General features: G+C 38.8%; 1 protein-coding gene across 2 annotated transcripts in view; it reads left to right on the top strand.

Moving 5' to 3' along the window:
- The window catches only part of LOC138038882 (syndetin-like), a 77,648-nt gene that overhangs the window by 11,920 nt on the left and 41,045 nt on the right, over window positions 1-24,683 (top strand). Inside the window, exons 1-4 of one of the 2 annotated variants that reach the window (XM_068884964.1) lie at window positions 20,551-20,669; window positions 20,834-20,896; window positions 23,569-23,613; window positions 23,768-23,836. In XM_068884964.1, the coding sequence (XP_068741065.1) occupies window positions 20,628-20,669; window positions 20,834-20,896; window positions 23,569-23,613; window positions 23,768-23,836 (219 nt within the window). In that variant the 5' untranslated portion in view covers window positions 20,551-20,627. Of the gene's footprint in view, window positions 1-20,550; window positions 20,670-20,833; window positions 20,897-23,568; window positions 23,614-23,767; window positions 23,837-24,683 lie in introns of those variants that run through there. The other variant, XM_068884970.1, reaches the window with a different exon arrangement.

Here is a 24,683-nt window from a genome sequence, read left to right as displayed (position 1 = left end):
TTGATGATGCCCACTTCATGTCACAGGGGACCAGCTTCATTCTGAATGTAATCTGATGGCCTTGTGGAGTAGTTAACTGCTTACATGTACCTTCAATTTCTACCATTTCTCTGCTTAAATGATCTGTGTAATGTTTCATTAATGGCCTGTCCTCAGGTGAATTTGACCCCATCAGTAGATGGTTGTCGTTACAACTTTGCAGCCTCTGTTATAGGTTTAGGATGCTAACGAGGTATGCTACAAATTGAAACCAATGATTAAAACATTATATGTTCTTGGGATAAATATTTACAGCTTGTAACTGAATCTAACATCAACATTTTAAGACTGGAGAAGAAAATTAGTAATTCATAGATCTTTGCAGTGAAGCACCAAAGAAAAAACAGAAACAAAACTTGTTTGAAATTAAGCAACTTTATCTTAAGGGTTATCCTTGTTTAAACCACCCCACCCTTTCTGACTGTTTACAGGTGGATTGAAATTACAAGGCAAATTTCATGTAAGTAGTCTAAAAAGGTGTAGGAATAGAATTAGTGTAGATATGCTGAAAATTTGCACAACAACAATGAATGTAACTGCACGAGCTTGACTGCTTGGAGAAATAAATAGCAGTTGGTATAATGATTGCCCTGTGTATGTGCTATGTTTCTAGAAATATAATTACCGGTGGCAGTGTCATCCCTTCCAAATTGTGCCCCACCTGCCCCAATAGCAATGTATAGCACGCCTTTCTAGGCATTGAACCAATGTAGACAAGGAACTCTTTCATCCAGAAACAGATACAGGTCAGCAAGCTTCAAGAGGAAGGGCTTTAGAGGTCTGTACACTCCAGGAAATGCCTCAACATTAAATTTGGCAGCTAGTGTTTCTAGATCTATGATCACCCCAATGTCAATGTTTCGGATAAAACGTGCCAACGATTTGTATGGCACAATCTTAGCAACTTTACATTTCTTCATGAATTCAGTTTTGTTGTTTTAAGATTTCCTTGCACTTTCCTTTACTACATCTGAAGTATTCCGAATACTGGTGTACTTCTTTTTGCTGATAAGGCCACCTTAGTATAGAACACGCATACTTCTCACTTTGTTTCTTAAACTGTTCTCATATTCATGGATGTTGGTTTGTGCAATCTGTGGTATTATAGACTCTGTACAGGTTTTTGACATTCTAATGTATTCTGCCATACATTTCTTGGGGGCAGTGTTATAAGTGTAGTCCACATACCATCAAGGAATGGTTTGTCAGGCTGGGCCAATATTTTTTTCATCCCACAGTGAACTGGCCTCAGTACCTCTGGAGTTTTTTTTTTCTTCTTCGCATAATCTGTGCCCTTGAAAGGTTTAGTTTCTCACTTGACTGCAAATCAAGCTCACTTGTTCTAGCAGGTAGTCTTGATCTTTTGTTCCTCACTTCACACTCATTTGTCAGTTCATCTGTCAAAATTTGACAGTTATATTAAAATTATTATTATTATTATTATTATTATTATTATATTAAATAATATAATTTATTATATATCATTAGTTAATATTTAAATAGAAAAAGTGTTATTTATTTATTTATTTATTTATTCATTCATTTTTTACTTTAATATTTTGTAGATGATAGAAAAAATAAAATTAGTATAAATTAATATATATAGTGAGGATATGAAAATAGAAATGAGACAAAGCGAGTGAGCGACATATTACTAAGCTTTCATGGACCTCCTTCTCTCTGACACTGCACTGTACTACATAACTGTCATAGCAAGGCCACAGGCAGCCCAAGCTCGGTAAACGATTTATAGACTTTGTATGGGAAAACATACTTTGAGCTTATAAATGCTAAAATAAACTGTAAAATAAACTGTAAATGTAGAAATAAAGTTTTTTCTGTGCAATCGGAGGGCAAATTTGTGTCCGTTTTAGACGGGTTTGTGGCTTCCGAATTTTTGCGATGTCGTTAGTTGTCATTTCCCCTCATAAAGAGAAGAAAGGCTGGTGACTCGCGGCGGTCTCGTCCCACAAATTGCTCTTGCATCACGCACCAACGGTCCGAATCGCCATAAAAACACCACAGTCTTAAGCCCAGATAAATTTCCTATCACATCAACTCCACTCTGGGACCACACAACGATTTTTGGCGGATAAATTCCAAATAATGTTCGACTTTCTAAATCTTCCCATCCGTTCAGCTATAGATGTGTGGCTACGGCCATTATAGCTTGATTGCGATCGTATTACATTCTGCGCTCTCATTGGCCAATTTGAAACAGTCTAATTATTGCGCGTGGATAGTGTTTCAAATTGGCCAATGAGAGTGCAGAATGTAATACGATCGCCAGCAAGCTATAACGTCAGTTTCCCACTGACCTTAATATCCAACTTTTACTACTGTCAATATTTGTGAGTCTATTCATCTATTGATGCACACACTCTTCACGTGTTATCAGGGCAAACTTAAATGGTGTCATTGGTGAGCTGTGCGCTTTCGCATTTCAGTCCTAATACTGCAAGTAAAGGGTCATTAGCACTGCCAATTACTATTATTTTATTATTAACTACAATCGATGCGAGTCTGTTCACTTATTGATGTACACACACTTCACGTGTTATCCAGGCAAACTTTACTGTCATTCGTGATGCTTGCGGTGTGTTTTGTCCAATCTGTGACGATCAGATGATGTATTGTTTTGTCAAGTTTTGCTGAGTGGTTTCATCAAGAGATGCGGTTATCACCCGGCTGATCATTATCAAAGTCCATGCACATTAACACTATGTCGCTAGTAGCAGTCACTTGTGATATCACAGTAAACTGCTGAATTAATGCACAAAATTTCTTGGTTTGAAAACCAAACCCATCTTTCAAGAGAAGTTGCAGGAACGGTGACGTTTGCAAAACTCTTGCCTGCTATCAATGTGCTTGACTTCCACAAACTCAACAAGCCTTGTGTTTTTAATCAAGGGTTTGGCTGACATCATAGTTTCTCCTTGTGTTACAATTTTTATTTCCACATTGGTTTGTCCTGCTCATGTGAGATGCGGCTCATTCAATCTCAAGGTTGGAGGAGTGTTAGGTGTAGCATCTCGGAGATCATGGGCGGGAATCCCACTGGGGACCTGAACATTTTTTCAGGATTCTTACTTGGCATTTGCTCAACATGTAACTTTGAAGATCATTCCTTAATTTTCACCACAATCATCAAACACATTTTAGCATCAGATTGTCTAGTTTTATCCTTTTTCTCACACATTCACCTACTTACTTTTATGAAACAGGTGCTATGAAGAGAGGTGTTGCTTTCCCACTGACCTTAATATCCACCTTTTACTACAATCGTTGTGAGCCTATTCCTCGATTGATGTACACATTCGTGATGCTTGGAGTGTGTTTTGTCCAATATGTGGTGATCAGGTTATGTACTGTTTTTTCAAGTTTTGCTGGGTGGTTTCATCAAGAGGTGCAATTATCACCAAGCTGATCATTAACAAGGTTCCGGCCTACACATTGACATTATAGGTGCGGTTACACTCACCATGGTAAATGCCATTTCCCATGGTAAATTATCCCACGGTGCCTCACACTTGGGTTTTAGTATACCGTGTTAACTAAGGGTCACACGTTACGAAGATTACCGAGGTAAAACGAAATCTCACGCAATTCATTGGCGGGAAATTAAATCACAACTTCATCAGCATAGCGATTGGCTCTTGTACCTCGGGCATCAAAACACCCTTCCAACTTCCCACGTTAAATGTCATGGGCGCTTCCACTGATCTTTTTGACGTATCCATGGATATTTAACACGGGAAATGTACCTCGGGAAGCGTCGGTCACACTACTAAATACAGTTTCCCGTGGTAAAAAGGCAATTTACCACGGTAAAAGTGCCCCGTGTAACCGCACCTTATGTCTCTAGTAGCAGTCGCTTGTAATATCATAGGAAACTGGCAATTAATGCACAAAGTTCGTTCCTTTGAAAACCAAATCCATCCATCAAGATAATTTGCAGGAACGTTGAAGTTTGTAAAACTCTTGCCTGCCACCAATGTGCGTGGCTTTCATTCCCATAAACTCAACGTGCCTTGTGTTTTTTAATCAAGAGTTTGGCTAACATCATAGTTTCTCCCTGTTTTACGAATTTTATTTCCACACTGGTTTGTCCCGCTATTGCAAGATACAGCTCCTTCAATGTCAATATTGGAGGAGTGTTAGCTAGCTGTAGCATCTCGGAGATTATGGTTGGGAATCCAACTGGAGGCCTGAATTTTTTTTTCAGGCTTCTTACTTGGCAGTTGCTCAACATGTAACTTCGACGATCATTCCTTAATTTTCACCATAATCATCAAATTGATTTTAGCATCAGATTGTCTAATTTTATCCTTTTTCTTACACATTCGCTTACTCGCTTCATGAAAGATTTTGAAGTTGTTTTCTTATCGGGAAGATGTTTGGTTGTTAATTAAACACCTCCACCACTCGGGATTCTTAAGCCCATGGTATGTTATCATACCGTTTTGATTTAGCGGCATTGTAACTGAAGCTACAATTTTGAGACACTTTGTTAACAGAGGACACTAGTAAGGACACTTTTATTGTTTTCAAAGAAAAATAGTTGCAAACGTACTTTTGCGGGAATCCCTTCCCCCTCCCCCCTAATCAATGTTGTACCGCTGTTGTTAAGGGTCTTTAAGGCAACAGAAAATAACCCAACATTGTTCCGGGGAGTGGAGGGGGGGGCATGTTCGAACCGAGCTTGAAATAGCCCCTATAAGATAAGAGTGTCTCAACAATTTTGACGCCGATTGTAAATCTGAGTGATCCCAGCTGGAACACAGACCATCCTTTGGCACCAGCCATGAAATCTCAGACAGTGACCCGGTTATGGTTCCTGTAAACATCCTAACAGTCACAATACAGAGAGCCGCTGAACTGACAAAGTCTACTACTTTGTGTGATTGTATGGAGTATGACCTGGGATTGGTTGATCACGGCTATGTGGTCTTCGGGAAGCAAGAATGTGACACAAGCACCAAGTGGAGCGCGATAAGCTCTCCACCCAGCTTGGGGTCACGTGACTGGCATCATTTGGCCATCTATCCTTACTCGATATTTGTTTTATGAAACTGGTGGTATGAAGAGAGGTTTTGCTTTCACACTGACCTTAATATCCAACTGTAATTTCAATCGTTGTGAGTCAGGGATCTCTGGCATCTCCCACAACAAGCCACAGGAACATGACTCAAATTTTTTTCCTAACTTCGGCAGTTTTTTCACGCTGTTTTATGTCATATAACTATAACTGAACGCTGACTGAAGGTGTCACATAATACTCCTCTCCTTAATAGAGCTAACTGTTACTGAATTTGATAGGCATTTCTACATATCTTTCTGATAATTACAAACTAAAGGGTACACTGACTCAAAGAGTATTTCTTTTCCATAATTAATTCTGTTACTGATGTGCACACACGTCACTAATGTTATCCTGATGTGATTCTTTTACTGATGTACACACGCCTCGCATGTTGTCCATACAAACGTTTTGGCTGATAGTGATGCCTGCAGTGTGTAGTACCGCTCGGTAATGATCAGATTATGTACCGTATTGGCAATTTTTGATGGGTGGTTTCAACAAGAGATCCAGTTACATGTATCACCAGGCTGATCATTATCAAAGTCCATGCTCATTTACGCTGTGTCGCTAGTAGCAGTCGCTTGTAATATCACTGCAAAGTGGCAATTGATGCACAGTCAACGTTTGTTGCTTTTAAAACCAAACCCATCTTTTCCAGAAAATTTGCAGGAACGGCGCAATATGTAAAATTCTTGCCTGCTACCAATTTGCTTGGGTTTGATTCCCATAGAGTCAAAGAGTGTGTTGTTTTTCAATCAAGGAGTTTGGCTGACATTCTACTTTCTGCCCGCATTTCCAAGTTTATCATTTCCACATTGGTTTGTCCTGCTCTTAAGGGATACGGCTCCTTCAATGTCAATATTATAGGTTTATGGTTCATAACTAGTATCTGAGAGGTCATGGGTGTGAATGCCACTGAATGACCTAAATGTTTTTCAGGCGTCTCACATGACAGTTTCTCAACATGTAACTGATCCATAAACATGTCATCAAGCATTGCAATAATTGTACGGGAGCATTGTATGGGATGAGTCTGTTTGAATCTGTTTGAGTAAAATGCTCAAATTTTGTTCTTTTTAAAACCGAACCCATCTTTCAAAAAAATTTGCAGGAACGGCTTAGTTTGTGAAACTCTTTCCTGCTACCAATGTGCTTTGGTTTGAATCCGATAAAGTCAAAGAGCGTGTTGTTTTTCAATCAAGGAGTTTGGCTGACGTCTTAATTTCTGCCTGCATTAATTATCAACTTCATTTCAACATTCGTTTGTACTGCTCTTAAGAGATATGGCTCCTTTAAATTCAATATTGAAGGAAGTATAGCTCTAGTATCTCTGAGGTCATGGGTGTGAATCCCACTGAGTGCCCTAATTTTTTTTTCCAGGGTTCTCACAGGGCAGTTGCTCAATACGTAACTTCAAAGATCATTCCTTAATTTATCCATAAATCATTCAGATATTAGCTGCAGATTCTCTAGATTTTTTAAACGACTCCTTTTGTTACATGTTCCCTGACTCTGCTTGTGATTAGTTTCGTTGTTAAAGTGGTACTACGACCAAAAAAAAATTTTGTTTTTCCTTTGGATTTCAAAACTATGTTAACTAAACACTAACTCACCCAAGTTTTAAGTTCTGATTTTAAAAAGACACCTGTTTATTTTAGCTGGAATTTTCTTATTTATTGGTCCGCCATTACTAACTTTAAAATCTTGAGAGAGCTGGGTCGAGGAGAAAATGACGGCAAACAATCACTAGTTTAAAAATGCAATACGTGTGTACGCGGCCTAATTAATATGCAGCGCGGGAGTTTCGGGCAAGCAGACTTTTAAACCCATGTTTTGCATATATAATAAATTGCGTTTACACGCTGAAATTTTAAGCTAGTGAGTAAGTGACGTCATTTTCTCTAGATCCAACCCTCTGAGGTCCAATCGGCCAGTTTTGAACGTGAGTAATGGCGGACCATGAAATCCAAAACTTACACTCAAAATAAACAGCCTTTGGATAAAACTCAAAGCTCAAAATTTTGCCAGTTAGGTGTTAAGCGAACACGCTTTCAAAATCTGAAGAAAAAAAAGGAAATGATTTTTTGATCATAGTACCACTTTAATTTGATCCTAGGAGATTTTTTAAAACGGTCTTTTTATCCTACGCTGCACTGAAAGCAACATCTTCATCGCACAGGAAGCTCACACCAATGATATGTTAATACTTGATGGGCGATTTGTATGGGATGAGTCATGTCAGTCATCAGGCATTTTAATTGTGCAGCAGGAGCATTGTAAATGAAACTAGATGTAAGAAACCCCAGCTTGCAACACGGACGGTCCTCTGACACCAGCCATGAAATCTCAGACAGCGACCCGGTTATGGTGCCCGTAACATCCTAACAGTCACAATACAGCAACCTTCTGAACTGCATTCAGCCTGTATTCAACAAAGTTGACTACTGTACCTGTGTGAAATGACCCGTTAGTTTGAATAGCGCATTACCTGGGATTGCTCGATGATCACGGCTATGTGGGTCTTGGGAACGCGAGAGTGAAACAAGCACCAAGTGGAGTGCGTGAAACTCCCCACCCAGCTTGGGGTCCTGTGACTGGCGCTTTTGGCCATCCTTCCTTATTCGATTCGTCTTAAAAAACAGGCAGCACGAAGAGAGGTGTTGCTTTCCTATGAACCTTAATATCAAAGTTGTTCAAAGTATCATTTGCTCCAAATGCAGTTACAAGTATTATTACTTCCTTTCGTCTTTGGTTTGTTTTGCTTTCAAGAGATATGGCTCCTTCAAATACAGTATTGGAGGAGTATAGGTCTAGTATCTCTGAGGTCATGGGTGTGAATCCCACTGAGTGCGCCAATTTTTTTCCAGGTTTCTCACAGGGCAGTTGCTCAACATGAAACTTCAAAGATCATTCCTTAATTTCATCCATCAACATCATGGAGATGTTATCTGCATATTCCGGATTCCTGCTTTTCCATACGTGTCTCTGTACTGGGTAAGTAAGGGCTACCTGTAGCCCTTACTTTGAGGCCCGATTTGCTTTTAAGTTCACAATATTTCAGTGTGTTTTTATGTTACAATACCTTGCTCAATATCAAGTTATATCAAGTTATATCAAGGCCCCTGTCCGGCGGGGTTAGTATCTGGATGTGAGACCAAAACAATATACCCCTCACAAAACCGAAGCATCGAACCGAAAATACTATTAACGCTAACAAATGCGAACTCAGCAAAGTACAGATTTTGTTACCTTGCTTTATGCAAAACAAATATTGATGCAAAAGTAAATAACTATGGATACACAGTTTTCAGAAAGAGCCGGGACGGTCGATCGAGAATTAAATATTTACGACATGAAAACAACATTAATTTTGAACCGTGAATATAGAATATATAAAGTTACGATGAGCGACAACCATTTTGGGAGATTTTTGCTGCGTTCAAATAAATCGCAAACTCGAAAGTGACATGGCCGGAATTCAGCGGGCGCCGTGATTACGTTACCGCGGCATGTTTACTCGCCAAACAGTGAAGCATCTGTGTCAAATGATGGCAAGATACCGGGTTTTTGTAAGTTTCTTTTTCTGTCAAGTGTTATAAGGTTTGACAATAAAATGAGCGAAGTCAAAACAAAGATCACAATCGCCCAACTCTTTAAGGTTGACCGTTTGTTTATGCAAAGTCAAAATTTACTCTCCAAGACGCGTACGACGTTATTTATCACGACTTTATTATTCATCGGCGTCACAATTTTTCACTGATTTTGGGGCTCATTTTGTTGAGACTCAAGCACGCTTCCAACAGGCCTGTGAACCCTTCCTGCTTACAGAGCAATACTAAAAAAACGCTCCCATATCACATTTCAACCCAAGCTCGAAAATTCAATACACAACATGATATTATAATTCACAAAGGCAGAAAATACCACAGAATCCTTTTCCAGCGAAAAATTTATTGAAACAAACAGCATATTTGCTCTTAGAGGCGAAAACCTCTTCCTATTTAATTGCGTGCGTGAAGACAAGAAACTCAATCGTGTCAAATTACCATGTACTTCAGGTTTCCTGAAGAACCTTTTCCTTGAATAACAAGAAAATGCTTTGTTATTGCCATAAAAAACTACCCAGTTAAGCTCGCATATCATAAAACATGATGAATTCATAAAGGCCACCTTTTCCAGCGAACAATTTTTTGAAGCAAACAACATATGATATTTGCTATTAGAGGCAAAAACCCCTTCTATTTCATTACGAGCATGAAGAGAAGAAACTCAATTGTGTCAAATATGCGCAATATTGCAACAAACTAAATTTCAGGATCAAACCGTTTCCATGAAGAACCTTTTCGTTGAATAATGAAGCACAAAATAGACGACAAGCTTTCTTTCAAATAATTATTGGCTGTCACATTTCCAATTATGTTTTTACTGAAGACTGTGCAGAGTTGATCACAGATCCACGTAAGGGGTTCGATTCGTTCTCTGTCTTTGTTGAACCCATAAGTTACCAGACAATTTTCCATTTGGTTTCAGTGTTCTACATAACACAGCACACTTGGCAAAATATTTGAAATACAGTGCACTTTGATTTCGGCTCGACGGGCGATAGATTGTTGTCGAAGTCCATTATTCGTCGCTTTTAAGATTCCAGATGTTTGTTTTTCGCCGCCTGCCTAGTTTATCCAACTGACTTTCCATTATTGAGTTCCATAAGGGTATATTTTGTTTAAGGATCCAGTAAAACGCCATTCGCGTTACGTGACTTTCGACGCCATTGCAGGCTAAGTTAATGATTCTACTGTGTCCACCATAGAAATATACCCATTTCCACTACCCTCTCGATCCTAAGAAAATACGCGCAGAAGGCTCTATGCACAAAGACACCGTTTACCAGGGGAGTGACAGGCAAGACTTTTACCGACACGGGAAAAAAAAAATTAAACAAACAAATCCCACCCACTTTCCGACTGGGATTGTCATATTGGCAACCCAGTAAATAGTTAACATATATGTGTCCACTTCTTGGAGATTCCACCAGACAGTAGGGCTATGCTTCTAATTACTAAAGGATGCTGTGATTTTGACTTCTAGAAACAAGGAAAAAATACTTGCTGTATTATGTTACCTGTCGGCCATTTTTTGAAAAACCGCAAAAACGAGCACAACCTTTTGCCCATTTTCTAGCCCCGCCCCAAGTCGGATCGTGCTCGTACGCCTATGTAAACAACAGATCCAGATAATGGTAATATTGTACTTTTGGCTGCACAAGTAAATCGTAAAATCGAAAGTAACATCGAATTCAACGGGCGCCGTGATCAAGTTACCGCGGCGTGTTTACTCGCGAAACAGTGAAGTATCTGTGTCAAGTGATGGCAAGATACCTGGTTTTTGTTTTTGTTAGTTTTCTTTTTCTTTCAAGTGTTATAAAGATTAACAAGATCACAATCGCCCAACTCTTGAGGTTGACCATTGTTTCTGCAAAGTCAAAATTTTACTCTCCAAGACCAGGTTATTTGTCACTAGGTAATTCCATCGTTTTGGAAATAGCAGCTACTTTATTATTCATCAGCGTAACACTTTTTTGCTGATTTTGGGGCTCAATTTTTTGAAGCTCTTGAAAGCACCCTTCCAACAGACCTGTTTATTTTTGTGACTTATGCACGCGCTGCTTGCAGTGCACTACCACAAAAATCCTCCAGTATCACATTTCAACCCACGTATGCACATTTGTTGAGCTCGGAAATTACACGACACCAAATTAAAATTTACAAAGGCTGGAAATCTGACAAAAGCCTTTTCCTGCGAAAATTTTATTGAAACAAACAACATCTATTACAGGCAAAAAAACCCCTCCTATTTCAATTGCGTGCGTTCAAACAAGACACAGAATCCGTGTCACAAAGCATATGCAATTAAAGAAATTTCTGACAGTTCACATCAAACCCTTTTCGAAAGAACTTTGGCAGTAAATAATAACGCACAAAAGAGACAACAAGCTTTCAATCAAGTAATTCTTCACTGTCACATTTCCAATTTTTTTTTTTACCTTTGCAGAGTTGAGTACAAAATAAATGTAAATTGCCAGACAACTTAGATGCGACTTCAGTAAACACAGTGATACATTCAAGGCGTTCGATTCCTTCCATGTTTGTTAAATCCATAAAAAAATTTGATTTCAGTGTTGTATATTATAACAAGGTAGTAAAATATTAGGATCAAAGCTCACTTGATGTCCAACGGCGAAAAATGAAATTGTTGTCGAAGACCATTACTCGTCGCTTTAAAAATTCCAGATATTTATTTTTCACCGCCTGTGTTTTTCATCCAATTGATGTTCCATTCTTGAGCTCCATTAGGATATATTATGTGTTTAAAGAGGCCGCACTAAAACGCCATTCGCGTTACAATGACTTTCGACACCATTGCAGGTTAATTAAATCTCCTGTATGCACCAGAGAAATCTACGCATTACCCCAATCCCCTCAAACCTAACAAAATACGCGCACAAGATTCTATGCACAAAGACACCACTTAGCAGGTGAGTGACAGACAAGACTTTTACCGACACGGGAAAAAAATGTAAAAAACGGAGAAATATTACCCTTTTTTGCGACTGGAATTGCCATACTGGCAAGCCAGTTGACGTTCAAATGAGCCCTGAATGAATCTCAACATACTCAACATTATAACAAATTCAAGTCTTTCGTGATTTCTGTGTCTATGTTGACTAATAATATTTTTACTTTCTTTGAAGGCAAACATTGGTCCGGTTATTTATTGATTACCTACTCCACACAATGCCGTGAGCTAGATAGTAAAAACGTCTGAAGATGATGATCTTTGTTTTGAAGAAGTGATAAAGATATGAGGTTTCTGGAGAGTAAAGTGCAAAGGAATCTAATGTAGTTAAAGAACGCTTCACTCACCAGACTGACAGGCCATTGAAAAGCATGAATAAGTGGTTTCGTTGTCGCGGTTAGACGTTGTTGTAGTCTCTTTTTGTTTACTTCAACGGTTAGTTAAACCAGCCCAAGTCGACTGACAGAAACCACTCGTGTACTTGCAACTTCTTTGTCACTTTTCAGTTAATTCCATCTACCTTCACAAACGCACTACTCTCGTAGTTGACTTTAAAAATCGTCACGACGTCTTAGTGAAGTTCAGCAAATATGTAGTCACGATTTTCAAAGATCTGAAGTCAAATTTTATGGGAAATGACGTTTCTTTTTCAGAGTAAAAGCAAGTGCGGTAGATGTACGTTAAAGGAATTTGAAATATGTTTGCGTTTAATTGTGCATGTGTGAAAGGGCCAGGACACGGCAGAATAAATTAGTTTTTTGTTCTTTGTTATCTATTCTGAAGCCTGTTTCACGCCTGCAAATGGTACATTACCATAATATTTATGCCGAGAAACAACCCGCATAACAGAATGCGTTTACCCAAAGAGTTCTCTCTTGCGTTTCTCAAAATCTCGACATCCATTTCTGAAACATGTTTCGAAGTGACGAAATAGCGGAGTGATAGGGGAGTTAGGGGGGAGTCAGGGTGGCTTAGTGGTTATCTATCGGGCCTCCCACCACTGCGAGCCGGGGTACAATTCTGGCCTCGGGCAGCATGTGGGCTGAGTTTCAGTCTATCTCAACCTGACTCGAGGGTTTTTCTCCGGGTACTCCGGTTTTCCTCCCTCGTCAAAAACGACTCACAGCTAATTGACATCTAGCTGTGGTGCTGTGCTCCGACATCAAACATGGACTGTATAGCGGCAGCCAGAGGCGCCTTTGTATGCTTTCAGCCCGATGTCGTGAGCTGCGTCCTTCGCAATTCAGTCTTCGACTGCAAGTAAGGGGTGATAAGCACTAGCGATATTTATTTATATTTAGTACAGTCTTATGCTTTGAAAGGTCATCCTTATGAAGATACAAGGCCAAGAATAAGATATGTTTGTTCTCAAGAAACGCATTTACGAATCGAATGAAATAGTGCTTTTTTGAAAAGGTTTGTGAAACCCTAGAGGCTAGCCGTTTTCCCAAAATATCGGATTCATAATAATAATAATAATAAAGATAGTTCTTATAGGCACATTTAAAAATCTCAATGCGCTTACAATAACGTAAAAACTTTATATGTATACGGAAAATGAAAAAAAAAAAATCTATAAAAATATGTATATCAGTAAAAATATACTACCTATATATACTGCATGCTCTAATCATATGGACGGATAGATGATAAATACTTATTTAAATGCTAATTGAAAAAAGTAGGTTTTTAAATTTTTTTTAAAGTCATTTACTGATTTAGAGTTTTTTATATGTTCTGGTAAGGTGTTCCAGAGTTCCGGTGCGGCGTACTGTAGCTAAAAGCTCGTTGACCATAAGAAACCATGTTCAACTTGATTATTGGTTTTTCTAATACTAGACGGTTACTTGAGCGGAGTGTATGTGGAGGACAGCGAAGTTTAATCAGTTCAGTAAGGTACTGAGGAGCTAATCCATGAAGACATTTATACACGAGAGGCAGGATCTTGAATTGTATTCGGTATCGGATTGGTAGCCAATAAAGTTCTTCTATTATTGGAATTATGTGGTCATTCTTCTTCGCGCCTTTGATTAGGCGTGCTGCAGTGTTCTGGAGGCGTTGAAGTTTATTCATGTCATAGTCAGTCGAACCGTACAGTATGCTATAAGTGTAATCAATGCGACATGTCACCAAAGTGTTTACAAGACGCTTCAAACTATCGGCAGATAGGTATTTTCTTATGCGGCCAATTGACCGCATTGTTAGTGTAACTATTTTACAGACTTCGTTGATATGATTGGACAGTGAAATATTTTTGTCTAAAATCACTCCAAGGTCTCGTACTTTGTCACGAGAGATTTCGTTTACTTCGGGGAGACCCTTTAGCGTATGCCGTTGTAATTTGGGCAAAAATTACCCGGATGGACGAGACCAGTTCACAGACCGAAGTGAAAAACGACCGTCCGTTCTTTGAACACCTGAAAGTTTCGAGACCCTATGCCTCGCGGCCAATTCTTGGTAGGTAGTTACAATCTTCTATTTTTTTTTTTTTTATGTTGCCACAGTGAAGTCTAGTGTACTTTTGTAGTGTATTCCAGTTTTTAAGGCACCTTTGTTCAGTATGCGCCTTTCCAAGAAAATGAAACCTTACGCCGAGTCATTTAACGTAAAGACCCAGTTTTGCCCAAGATGCAACGCGCGCTCAGGAAAATTGGCGGTCATTTTCTTGATCATTGATGAATGTTGCTTTCAAAAGATGTACTACATTGTCAGTTTTATCCATCGCTACCACGCCTGAGCCCTTATCAGGCCTTTTGATAATCGTTTGATATCATTGATGAAGAGCTGCGCCAGTACCGAAAAATCCAAGAAGAATGCTCTCCTCTTCGTGTTATCTGAATTCTTTGAACGATTGTCACCCTTCGTAACGAACAGTATCAACAGAACGAATGGGGTAGTTTCTAAAGAAACTAGAATACAATACAATACATACTTAATTGACCGCTCCTCGTAGAGGCTTTTCAGGGCCAATGAAACACAATCAATGAAACAACAGCACACAACCACTACAACCTTTAAGAATCCCAACTGGCCGGAGGCAAACCAGTTGTCTACTTACAAGTGCGGCTGGCATGTTGAACCCGGGACTGCCGGGAACAAATTCAACCAGTGGTCAGAGCGGGTCTTGAACCCGGATCTCCGGATCTCAACAAGGCAAGCGCCTTGACCACTTCGTCGGTGGGGAAGGAAAAACGAGGAAAACGCAACACATTCGCAATGTAAAAATATGTAATACTGGCTCAAATATTTCAGTTCACAATTGGCGTAACAATTATTCTATTGACTTTAACAATGCCAGAGTAATTGAGAAAGGAAACTACCGAATTCGAAAAACTTTGGAATCTTGGCACACCGCTAACACTAATGAAGCAAACAATAACTCCAAACCTTTGCCAAAACAATACTCTATTCTTTTAGATTAGCGCATTTTTTCCCTTTTACCTTTTTTTCAATTTTATCTTTACTGCTATTTTTATTTTCGTTCTTATCCTACAACTTTATGTTACCGTTATTAGCTTGCACATTTTGTAAATAGCCAATTTTCATGTAAACTGTGTTTCTAATTAGTTAGCGTAATATAGTTCCGTGTAAACTTGCTGGCCCGGATTGCTCGAAGCATGGATAGCGCTAACCAGCGTTCACTACCATGGAAACCTGTCGATTTGATACCTCTTAACCACCGGTTAGGGCTAACCAGACTTCGAGCAATCGGCCCCTGGCCTTTACTTATTAATTAGTTAATGGATATTTGTCAATAATCGATCCTCTTGTAATCTGTATCGTTAATTTGTTCAACTAAATGCTCTTGTGTAAATTTATTGTCTTTTAATAGGTGTGTTCTTGTGTTTGGCTTGCCCCGCCTCGATTAGCTTTTTCTAGCTATTTGCGGAGGAAGCCAATCATATTAAGCTAAATAAAGATCTTGTTGTTGATGACTTGGCAGTTGCTCAACATGTAACTTCGAAGATCATTCCTTAATTTTTACCATAATTGTCAAACAGATTTTAGCATCAGACTGTCTAGTTTTCTCCCGTTTTTCTTACACATTCACTTACTTCCTGAAAATTGTAAGTTGTTTTTGTATCAGGGAGATGATAATTGTTAAACAGACTTTCTCCATACACTATCCTAGAAATTAAGCAACACCTCCATCACTCGGGAATCTTAAGAACTTGGTATGTTATCAGGCGTTTTGATTTGGTGGCATTGTAGCTGAAGCTAAATCTGAGTGACCCCAGCTTGAACCCAGACCTTTCTCTGACACCAGCCATGAAATCTCAGACAGCGACCCGGTTATGGTTCCTGTAAACATCCTAACAGTCACAATACAGAGAGCTGCTGAACTGTATGCAGCCTGTATTCAACAACGTTGACTACTGCAATTGTGATGACATATTAGATTGTATGGAGCATGACCTGGGATTGGTTGATGATCACGGCTATGTGGGTCTCGGTTAGCGCGAAAGTGAAACAAGCACCAAGTGGAGTGCGCAATACTCTCCACCCACCTTGGGTTTCCGTGACTGGCATCTTTTGGACGTCCTTCCTTATTCGATTCGTCTTAGGAAACAGGCAGCATGAAGAGAGTTGTTGCCTTCCTATGGACCTTAATATTCAACTTCAGTTACCAATTCTGTGCGTCAGATGTCTCTTTGATAGCTCCAAGGACAAGATACTGAACATAATTTACACACCTATTATTTTCCTAACTTTGGCAGTTTTGTGACATTTTTATTTCATATGGATGTAAGGGGCAAACTGATGGTGTCACACAATACTATAGTCCACTCCTTAACAGATCCAACAGTTAATTTCCTTTGATTTGATTAGAATTTTCTACAGATCTATCTGATTCTTACAAAGGTAGAATTGTAAAGTTATTTCAGTCTATGAACATGTGCACATAACACAGTGCAGCCAAAACTTAAGACCAGCCAAGATGCTATTTGTTCTCTTTTAATTTGTGATGACCACATAATGTATTTTTATTGCAAGTATTCAACGGCAGGTGCAATTTTTGACCAACCTGATCATGATTTGAATTCATTACACATTATCAAACGTTCTATGACACTGGCGACAGTAAGTTCCGATATTACAACTTAAAATAGAATATTTATTGGAAGAAATCAGAGCAATTTTCCCTCATAAAAGGTAAATGTACTTACGAATATTTCGCAGTACAGTTGAGAGAGCTGTTTATTGCCAAGGATATGCTTTGATTTGCTCCCTTATTATTATGGCAAAAACTTGTCCGAAGTATCATTTGCCCAAAATGCAGTTACAAGTATTACTTCTTTTAATCTTTGGTTCGTTTTGCTCTTAAGAGATATAGCGCCTTCAAATACAATTTTGGAGGAGTATAGCTCTCGAACTTCGGAAGGCTAAAAAAATAGGAAATACAAGTCGCCTGATTACCTAATTAGTATGGATTGAAAGCTAAACTATCCTTGATTTGTGCTCTGCAAAAAACCGCATGAAAAAAGACCTATTCGAGGAGAAATAACATTTTTCGCAAAAGTATCAAAAATGGCCATTTTTCACAAAATACCAAAGGGGAAACCAAAGAAAATTTTTCAAAAATGGCCGATTTTTTGGTCGAACTTCGGAGAGCTAAAATAATAGGAAATACAATTCGCCTGATGGCCTAAATAGTGTGGATTGAAAGCTAAACTATCCTAGATTTGTGCTCTGCAAAAAACCGCATGAAAAAAGACCGATTAGACGAAAAATAACATTTTATCTAAAAGTGTCGAAAATGGCCATTTTTCGCAAAATGGCAAAGGGGGACGGACCAAAGGAAATTATTCAAAAATGGCAGATTTTTTGGTCGAACTTCGGAAGGCTGAAAAAATAGGAAAGACAAGTCCTATGACAGCCTAATTAGTATGGATGGAAAGCTAAACAATCCTAGATTTTCACTGTTCAAAAAACGGCATGAAAAAAGACCTATTAGAAGAGAAATAACAATTTATCTAAAAGTGTCGAAAATGGTGATTTTTTGCAAAATTCAAAGGGGGGACCAAAGGTTAATTTTCAAAAATGGCCGATTTTTTGGTCGAACTTCGGAAGGCTAAAAAAATAGTACAGACAAGTCCTATAATAGGCTCATTAGAATGGATAGAAAGCTAAAGTATCCTAGATTTGTACTATGCAAAACACCGCTTGAAACATACCTATTAGAAAAGAAGTAGTGATTTTTCCGAAAGTGTCGAAAACCGTGGTTTTTGGCAAAATGGTAAAGCGGGGACCAAGGGAATATCTTCCAAAATGGCCGATTTATTTGGAAAAGTTTGGAAGGCCAAGAAACTAGGAAATACAAGTCGCCCTATAGTCTAATTAGTATGGATCGAAAGCTAATCTATCCTAGATTTGCACTATGCAAAACGCCGCTTGAAAAGACCGATTAGACGAGAAATAACAATTTTTTTAAAAGTATCGAAAATGGCCATTTTTGCAAAATAGGAAAGTGGGGACCAAAGCAAATTTTTTTTAAAGTGGCCGATTTTTTGGTCGAACTTCGGAAGGCTAAAAAAATAAGAAAGTCAAGTCCTGTAATAGCCTAATTAGTATGTATCGAAAGGTTATCTATCCTAGATTTGCGCTGTGCAAAAAACCGCTTAAAAAAAACACCTATTAGAAGAGATTTTTCCAAAGTGTTGAAAACCGCGGTTTAGGGCAACATGTCAAATGTGGGACTAAATAAACTATTGGAAAACTTAGGTTTCTTTTGGCAAACTTCGGAAGTCTAAAATCTAGAATCTTCTCTTTTTTTTGTTTTTTTTAAAAGATTTTTTTGTTGCATGGGATGCGCGGTGGCCTCATGATTAGAGTGCTGTACTCCGGATCGAGTGGTCCGTTTTCGGGTCTTCGCCGGGGCATTGGCTTGTGTTCTTTGGGAAGACACTTTACTCTCACGGTGCCTCTCTCCACCCAGCTGTATAGATGGGTTCGGGCGAAAATGCTGGAGGTAAACCTGCGATGGACTAGCATCCCATCCAGGGGGAGTAGAAATACTCCTAGTCGCTTCATGCTGCGGAAACCGAAGATAAGCGCCGGCCAGATGGGCCTTGCTAAGCTCATAACAGAGACTTTACCTTCTTTTTACAGTTTGAATTAGCTTGAAAAATCGGCTATTTTTTAAGATTTGCTATGGATCACGCCTTTGCGATGTGGCCGAAAATAGCAATTTTTGACACATTTGGTAACAGTGGTTTTTGTCTTGTAATAGGTCTTTTTTCAAGCGACCTTTTTGCATGGCACAATTCTGGGATAGTTGAAATTGCGATCTATAGCAATTAAGCAACAAGAAATTTGGCTAAAAATCGAAGATTATTCTAGGGGTTTCCATTCGTCTTTTTGAAGAATTTTTAGTTCTCTTACTTTTGCCAGCACAAATCTATGATCCTTACCTATTACGCGATTTTGTATGTCATAGTTGTTTAATACCGTAGAAAACTTTCCTAAAATCTCAACCCTTTTTGAACATTTGCTAAGGGTCCCCCCTATGTTAGTTAAGCTTTTGGTGCATGCCAATTAGGCTATTAGGCCACCTTTATTTCCTAGGCTCTTAGTTCCAATTATCAACATCACTATCAGAAGAGATCAGCATTAGTACAGAGCCACTAGTCAAGTGCAAGACTTTCAAGTACCTAGGGAGTACTGTACGAGGTTGGAGGATGAACTATCTCTCAGAATGGGAAGAGCGAGTGCTGTGTTTGGAAACGTGAGGGAGAGACTGTGGAACAATCAACATGTGTCTATCCGTGTGAAATGCAAAGTGTACAGAGCGACAGTACTGGCTACTCTATTGTACGGTGCTGAAACTTGCACTGTCTACAGAGTGCAGGTGAAGAAACTCCACGCGCACATGATGAGACACCTTTGAGCCATAATGAACATCTCATGGAAAGACAAGATAACCAACATAGAAGTGTTGAAACGAGCTGGTCTACCATCAGTGGAGGACATGCTAATACAGATGAACCTGAGATGGCTCGGACATGTTCAGAGGATGGACCACCAGCGTCTCCCTCGGCAGCTACTCAACTCACAGTTATGCGAGGGCAAACGCAATCAGGGTAGACCAAGGCTCAGATTTAAAGACACTGTGAAAAGAAACATGGAGAAGCTGGACATAGACAGGAGTCCCTGGCAGCAGAAGGCTAAGGACAGAGCTGTGTGGAGGAATCTGATCAGACCCAAATGAAACAGCCATTCTCACCCACGACAGGCTGCTATGATGATGAGCCTTCGGAACTTTGCCTAAAAAATATGTTGTTTGGAAGATTTGCAAAGGGGATTCCCTTTAACGTTTGGCCAAAAATCGTGATTTTAGACACTTTTAATAAAAGTTTTATTTCTCTTATAATAGGTATTTCTTTAAAATCGTTAAAGCCTAAAAATTGGCCATTTTTGATGATTGCATCCGAAGAAAACTTCCGAAGGCTAAAAAACTCGGAAATACAAGTCGCCTTATAGGCGAATTAGTATGGATTGAAAGGTTAACTGTCACAGATTTGTGATGTGCAAAAAAACCGCTTGGCTGTGTGGCCATGTATAGTTATTTAGGGCTTTTTCTGCTCTGTATGTCTATTTTGGGCTTTATTTCGTTGCTTAGGGCCTACAGTATGTGTGGCTGTGTTGTGGACTGTTTAGGGTTGTGCGGTGCTATGTATGGCTGCTGAGAGCAATGTGCTTTGCTACCTAATGTAGATGTATAGCTGATTATGGTTGTGTAGGTGGTCGGGTTATGTAGTGCTCCGACCCTAACGGCCTCCTCTCCCCACCCCTTATCCCTCAGGACGGGCTGACACTCAAGTATTGAATTGGTCAGCGGAGTTCCAAATAAAGGCTGGTTGCCATCATTGCATGAACGCTATGAAAAATAATCAACGATTTCTACTCCCTTTCACAAGATTTGATCTTTATGGCCTTTCGTAACCGGTTTAGAACTTTTCTTGGGTTAGACGTAAGTTCTTCGTGCTGTGTTTAGGGGAATATCTTTCAAAAAAAATATCAGCTTTGAGCACTCGTTGATGATGTCAGAGTATGCCCAATTATTTTCACTCGATATCACAAAGTTCCAGCTGATCGCCTTGAATGGAAAATTTCTCTTTGGTTTCTTGTTAACAGCGTTTGCAGAAGGACTCCTTGGAGACAGAACCCTCAGAAAACCTTTCAGAAGTTGTTTACAAGGTTCGTAGGTACATCTTTAATGGATCTCCTACGTACAGTTCAGGAAAACAATATTGTTTCCTATTCATGTACATGCACTGTACCAATATTTAACCATATAACTTTTAATTAAGCTGTAGTTTAAATATCTTAATGTGAAAAACATTGCAAAAGCTTCCTGTAGTGCGTAACAGAATTGCAAATGGTTATGTTATTGATGATTCTTATAAAATTGTTCAGTGTTCTGTTGTCAAAATTCTATTTTGACAAATTTCAAAATCTTTCCGTAGAACTGTAAATTTGGTTTCAGCCCACTCGACTATTTTGAGCTAGAAGAAAATCCATGAATTAGTTACTTTATTATCAGAGGAAACAAACAGAGGAGCAGTTGCATGCGCACACTGTGGATATTGTGCATAACAAAGTGTGGCTTTTACTTCGTGTAGAAGACACACATGACGTAACAAAAGCTTTAGGGATCTTTAGGGATTTGAAATTCTGAATGGGTATTGTTTCACGATTTTTGTTCTATTGTTTTACGTCATGTGAGTCTTCTACACGAAGTAAAAGCGCAAAGTTTACTGCTTATTATTTTGTTCTAAATAATGTAGCTGCTCTTTGATGCTGCCTATAAATCTCTGCTGTTATCACTGTTTACATTTTGTCTCATTAACATATGAGTTAGCTGAGAGAAGGCATCTTGCTATTTACAAATTCGCTTCAAAACTTAAAAGAATCTGTTAAACATAGTTAAATTTCCAATTTTGATAAGGAGCTACTTATTAGCCATCAAAAACTATGAACTTATTGACTGAGTGGGAGGGCCGGACGGGAAAATATTTGGCCTGAATTCATGGTGTATGGACTGAGCGCAGTGAGGTCCGTGCTCCATGACCGAGGGCCAAATATTTTCCTGTCCGGCCCGACCTTAACTCAGTCAATAAGCATTTTATCATTATGGGCTCTTTACAATATTCAATTGAGCACTCAGAATATGAAGTTTGGACAAAACAAGTAACAAAAATTTGCACAGAAAATTGTTTGCATTTCCTTTTCTGGCTGTAAATAACTTGGATTTTAAAAAGCGACGAAATCCTCTAAAATTGCATTGCGCTGAGCAGTATGTGCATATGGCACTCATACAGCCATTTTCCCGATAGTTTTACAGTAAAAGCGCACGGCCCTACAGGCCATATGATAATGATAAATTCTTGGGTGGCAAAAGCACTGAGCCTATACATTCTTTGTAAAATATTGAATTTTCAAAGCGTGACTCATTAGTTATCAGGTAAAGTTTCTGAGACAGTTCATTATGTAATGCACTTTCAGTATTCAAGTGCTACTAATTTTTTGACTGATAGATTAGAAAAAAAAGGGCTTATGCTGATAAGGCAAAAAATGCACATACAATACTACAGTAGTTGCTTGGCAAAAGGAAGAAGGACATCTGAAAGATCAGAGTCCTAGATGCCCCTATACTGTACAACTGGTACATTACCAAGCCCTTGGTATAGAAATTGTGACAGACCACACAGCCACAAACGTTTCTCTGGGCTCTTTTTGAGGAGTGCGTGGGAACAAATGGTGCAGGGCTGTCAACTCCCAAACTTGTCAAATATTGAAAAGTGATAGGGATGGAATGATAGATGGCATCATATCACACTTGTTAAATCATTTCTGATGACATCATATTGTCTTTTACACAAAAAGAAAGTAGTCACCATCCCACAAGCCAGGGAAAAGTCAAAAAATGCGTAAACGATGTCATTGGCATTGCAACATTTGATTTGATTGGTTTATATCAGACTAATCACGTGAGCATTATTGCTCAAATTACAATCAGTCAATACACTTGCAAGAGTTTATGAGGAAAATAAACATTCAAATTTTTGTCATTATCAAATGAAATGTTAAAAAATTAACTCAAGAAACACAAATTATTTGAAACTTTATTGTTGTGAAAGTCGATTCTTAATAGAAATGACAAAATTCGGGGATTAATCAGGAGATTTCAGATGGTAATCTTGAGGTCAGGAGATTTGGTCCGAAATCTGGAGTCTCCCAGATTATGTGGGAGAATTTCAAGACAGTGCTGATGGGGTCAATGGTGTGTGGTCCTTATCTGAGAGGACTTGGTCTATCAAACTAGTAAACCATTTTCAAGATGTTATCACAAGAGCAGCACTAATCTTCCTCAGATATTTTAAGACCTTCCAATGAGTTTTAGTGCAGCAAGAACTTGAAGCCACCTCTTTCCACACTGTAATCTGATGCACAACCAACTATATAGGCAGCAGTATCTTATCTGGATCCCCAGGAATCGTAAAGGACTGTGACAGTCTTGAGAATGACTATTTTTTTGTGTGTGTGCTAAAGGGAGAGAAAACTACATGGTTAAACGAGCTGTAGCTCTGAAATAACTGAAACTGCAATAAAATTAATGTCTTAGTATTATTGGAAAATATTAGCACTCGCTAGTGGTCTCAGTCCTCCCTTCACATACGTGTGTGGGCTGGGTGGGTGGACGAGATTAAAATAATAAAATTGGACTGAGCAGCCAGAGGCACCTTACAGGCCGACTTCTGATCTCAACCTAGAGGTTTTGAGAACTGTAAACCGTCATGAAGCTTTTTGTTATGTGCAATACATATAAATTATATAAATCCTAGACCATAACCATAACCCTATTTTAGGATGATGTTCAGGAATTCCAAGAGGACCCACGTTCAGATGAGGAGGTTAGTTTGAAGGGCATCAATTTGCAAATTTTGCTTTAAATTAATTTCTGTCATTCTGTTTTTTGTTCGTCACTGATTTCTACTAATTATCAATTCAACTTCCAAAATTTTGTATTTGTGTCGTTATTAAATTTATCAAACTGTGCTCTTTTAGGTTCTTGGAGAAATAAAGGATATTTATTTTAGTGGTTCTTCATTTGATTCAAGTGATCATGAACTTCATGTAAGTACTGTCACAAACACAGAGGTGGGCATTACATGGCTAACATTCTTTTGAAATTACCCAGAGGAATCAGGGCTTTCGTTTACGGCTGGAGTCCAGACGTTTTGTTGGGTTGTTATTAACCAGAACTTCACATCTGGTACAATATTGGTAGATTTGTTGGCTTCTTTTAAGACAATCATGCGCAATCAATCCTTTGCCTTATTAACATTTTGCGTACTAAACGGAAGAAATTATTATAATAAATATTTTGGCATTTTTTCCATTCACGCGATTAGTTTCGTTTTCTTTAAATTTTTTTCTGCAATCTAAAGAATGCAGAGTTTCATGTAATTTATAGGGGACCCAGACCTCCTTGAGGGTCTCTGCCCAAGGCAATTGCAAATCTTACAACAGAAAATAACTATGTCCAGTACTTTCATTGTCACATCCGGGACTTTGAAAAGCTATCAAAAACCCTGCACAATGGCTCAATCATGTGAAAGTGAGTGACCAAAAGAAGCCTACTTTTGAGCTAAAGAAAGTCTGATTATTTTTGAAAAAGGTGTACTGTAAGAGAGTACTCATTAATTTTTTATGTAAATGATACTAGCTGATTCTTTTTGTCAGTATGGTGCAAATGTACATGTAATTTGCCCTTATGTCACTGTCATATAATGGCTCCACAAGGCACAGCTAAAGAGGGTTAAAGTGGGGCATCCCAACATTTGTGTCGTGCTTTGCCTCCTTGGTTTAAGCAAGCAGAACATTTTCATTAGGCCGAGATGGATTTTCTGAACTTACAGTACATGTATGAGTTTGCCTGTGTATTATTATTCTACAAGGTTCTACTCCACATCCACACCAT

This window comes from Montipora capricornis, chromosome 1 (genome assembly GCF_036669925.1).
Source record: "Montipora capricornis isolate CH-2021 chromosome 1, ASM3666992v2, whole genome shotgun sequence".
In the NCBI taxonomy this organism is placed as follows: Eukaryota; Metazoa; Cnidaria; class Anthozoa; order Scleractinia; family Acroporidae; genus Montipora; species Montipora capricornis.
The sequence above is the reverse complement of the archived record's forward strand: the minus strand, read 5'-3'. Positions and strand labels throughout refer to the sequence as shown.